The 3,733-nt window shown below is 47.2% G+C and overlaps 1 protein-coding gene across 1 annotated transcript; it reads right to left on the bottom strand.

Annotated features, from left to right (window-relative positions):
* Positions 1–1,365: 1,365 nt before the first annotated feature.
* On the bottom strand, positions 1,366–2,610 carry LOC126496306 (eukaryotic initiation factor 4A-III-like). The gene has a single exon (XM_050133836.1). It carries the CDS (start codon positions 2,596–2,598, stop codon positions 1,381–1,383), a length of 1,218 nt encoding a protein of 405 aa, XP_049989793.1. The 5' UTR covers positions 2,599–2,610; the 3' UTR covers positions 1,366–1,380.
* Positions 2,611–3,733: the final 1,123 nt, after the last annotated feature.

A 3,733-nucleotide genomic window follows, 5' to 3' on the forward strand; every position in this document is an offset into this window, starting at 1 on the left:
TTGAAGAGCAGAAGGAAGGAGAAGATGAGCAAGGAAATCTGGACCGGGAGGGTTTGGTCCACTCACTGAGGCAGTGTGCCTATTCTAATGGGAGCTCACCAAATCCAGCTGGACCAGGACTGAATGAGCATGTGACCAAACCGGGCTCTCTGAGTGTGGCTGAAATGCGGGGGCTGGTTGAGAAGTCATTGATAAAGAACCTTCATCTGGCGGTGGATGGAGATAGAGACAGAGACCCACATGGGAGCACTGGACTGAGCTCCCAAGGGCCAGATGAAGAGCAGAAGGAGGGAGAACATGACCAAGGAAGTCAGACCATAAGGCTTATTACTATGTTAAGTAATATAAGGAATATTGTGTATATTTCCTTTGCTACACCTTTAAGACATGTTCTCCTATACTACTGGACTGGCATCAAACGTGCTCTGGAACTGGCCTTGAAATTCTGACCCCCCTGCCTCTACCCCCTCAGAGTTTAGATTACTAGCATGCATGCAAAGCACACCTGGCTCTTTTTTACTTTATTACTTTTGAAGACAAATATCACCTGGCCCATGCCTGCCCAACTGAGGGAGGCCTTGTTTTGTTTGTCTGTTTGTGACATACTTGCTATGTAGCTCAGGCTAACCTTGAATACATGGCCCACATTTTTCTTAGCCTCTTTAGTGCTGGGATTATGAATATGTGTCCCTATAACTGGCTAATTGTGGGTACTGGCTAGTCATATACCAACCTGATACACAAACCAGTTATCTGAAAGCAGGGAAGCTTAACTGAGAAGAAACCTCCATAAGATCCAGCTGTAAGGCATTTTCTTAACTAGTTTATTGGTGGGGGTGGGTCCAGCCCATTGTGGGTGGCTCCATCCATGGGCTGGTGGTCCTGGGTTTTATAAGAAAGGAGGTTGGGTAAGCCATAAGGAGCAAACCAGTACACAGCACTCCTTCATGGCTGCCCAGCCCACATCATCATCAAAAATCCGCAATCCATTGCCAGTGGTTCCCTGCGTCTTTGGTCCTTTTTTTGTACCTCTTCCGATGGGACTCTGAACCTCCTTCCTGGCCTGCATCTGTCCCTGACAAGTAACGCTTCAGACATCCAGCCTTGAAGAGGAGCGGAGCTGCCACCATGGCAGCAAGGAGGGAGAGGCTGACCTACAAATTTATTTTTTTCCATGGGTAAATTTCCATGTTTAATGTAAAAGACTCAAAGCATTGGATTATTTACATGTGGGTTAGAAAAGATGGCAGTGCCCAAGGGTCTTCCTGAGGGGCTGTGAGAAGACAGTTCATTTAAACCCCATTAAATAGAGGCTTCCCGTTTCCGAGGAGGAGTTCACGATATGCGCCATATCAAGGCCCTTGATGCACGAGCACCAGCTTAGATCAGGTCAGCCACATTCATGGGCATCTCATCTATCTGGGTGGAGTAGTACTGTTCTACGTCCCTGAGGATGTGGATGTCATCATTCTTCACAAAATTGATGGCCACACCTTTGCGGCCGTATCGCCCTGATCTCCCGATTCTGTGAATGTACAGTTCTCTGTTTTGGGGCAAGTCGTAGTTAATGACGAGGGACACCTGAGGGACATCCAGGCCGCGAGCCCAGACATCTGTAGAAATGAGCACTCGGCTGGCACCTGAGCGGAACTCCTTCACGATGGACTGGCGCTCCTTCTGGGGCATGTCCCCGTGTGTGGATGACACAGTGAAGTTGGCTTCTCTCATCTTCTCTGTCAGCCAGTCAACCTTCCTCTTGGTGTTGCAGAAGATGACAGCCTGGGTAATGGTCAGCGTGTCGTAGAGGTCACACAGAGTGTCAAATTTCCACTCCTCTCTTTCCACCGCCACGAAGAACTGCTTGATGCCTTCCAGAGTCAATTCATCACGCTTCACCAAGATGCGGATGGGGTCGGTCATAAACTTGTTGGTCATCTCCAGGATCTCGTGAGGCAATGTGGCACTGATGAGCACCACCTGTGTGGCTGGCGGCAGGTGCCTGTAGACATCGTAGATCTGCTCCTTGAAACCTTTGTTCAGCATCTCATCAGCCTCATCCAAAACCAACATCTTGATCGCCCGTGTCCTTAAACTTCTACGGCGAATCATATCAAAGACACGTCCCGGGGTGCCTGCCACAACATGTTGCCCATATTCCAGCTTCCGGATGTCCTTCCCAACATTGGTGCCCCCAATGCAGGCGTGGCACTGTACATTCATGTAGTCCCCCAGAGCCAGCAAACCCTTCTGAATCTGTACAGCTAACTCTCTCGTTGGAGCCAAGATCAAAGCCTGGGTTTCTCGAACCTGGATATCCAAGCACTGGAGGACTGAAATGCTGAAGGTGGCCGTCTTGCCGGTGCCAGACTGAGACTGTGCTATGACATCTCTCCCCTTAATGATCTGCTTCATAGCGCGCTGCTGGATTGCCGAAGGCTTCTCAAACCCGTAGGCGTAGAGGCCGCGCAGTAGGTCCTCCCGCAGGCCCATGGTGTCGAACGTGGGTGTCACATCTACCTCCTCGCTGCTCTCGAACTCCACTTTGGTCATGTCCTCCTCTTTGAGCACCTGCTTCCGCGCGCAGCCCAGAGTCGCCATCGTGGCCGTGGCCCCCAGGATTCCGAGTCCACAGAGAGGTGAGGAGCGTGAGCAGCAGCAGGCCAACCTGCAAATTTTTAAAAGTTCAATACAGTGCAATGCAAATAATACAAGACACTGTCTCAAAAGGAATAAGATTAATTTTAAAATAAAATCATTACGATGAGACTCTCAGGTCTCAGGTTTCTTTGGTATTGGACAAATACTTTTTCTGCGTATTGTATTTTCTTACACTCTAAATTTTGTTTTCCTTTTTATTTTTTGAGTCAGGGTCTCCAGGTCCATGTAGACCAGGATGCCCTCCAAATCACAGAGATACGCCTGTCTTGGCCTCCTAAATAGTGGGATTAAAGATGTTCACCCCTCAAGCCCTGGCTTAAAACATTTTTAAAATGAAAATTTTCAGTCTTTTTCTTAAGTCTGTTGCTAACATAAGAGTTATTTGGCATGTGTAAGCCAAGAAAACACAAACAAAGCCGTCCAGAAAATAGACAGCAAACCAATACACAAGCCAAGCCTGCAGATTCTCAGACTATTCTGCTGTTCCACTCCCGATTTCGGTCCATAGAATATTTCTATCCTACACTAACGTCGCAAAAGCACTATGGGAACTTTTAAAAGAGTTTAACTTACACAAGTCATAGGTTTAAAGTAAAAAAATAATGTATAGGAAGCATATTTACTTTATTTAAGAAAAAAAGAAAGGCCGGGTGGTGGTGGCGCATGCCTTAATTCCAGTACCCGGGAGGCAGAGGCTGGCGGATCTCTGTGAATTAGATTCCTGCCTGGGCAACAAAGCGAGTTCTAGGACAGCTAGGGCTGTCACACAGAGAAATACTGTCCCAAAAACAAACAACAAAAAAAAATAAAAACAACACAGTTTAAGAGAAAAAGGAAGGTTTGGGGTTGTCTCTGTTTTTGAAGATGACTCAATTTCAGAGAAACTGAGAAGCCTGCTGCAACCATACAGGATGGGATGCTAAGGGTGAGGAGGTGTAGAGAATTTGGAGTAAGTCTCAATAAGCTGTAGCACAATTAATAAAAACACAGACACAGATATTGGGGTTCAACATGATGACCAGAAAAGCAAAGCAGCTAGCCACTACAACATACCTCTCTGTCAGTCCTAGTATAG

This window comes from Alexandromys fortis, unplaced genomic scaffold, assembly GCF_014885135.2.
Source record: "Alexandromys fortis isolate MF-2015 unplaced genomic scaffold, M_Fortis_MF-2015_v1.1 scaffold_2573, whole genome shotgun sequence".
NCBI lineage: Eukaryota > Metazoa > Chordata > Mammalia > Rodentia > Cricetidae > Alexandromys > Alexandromys fortis.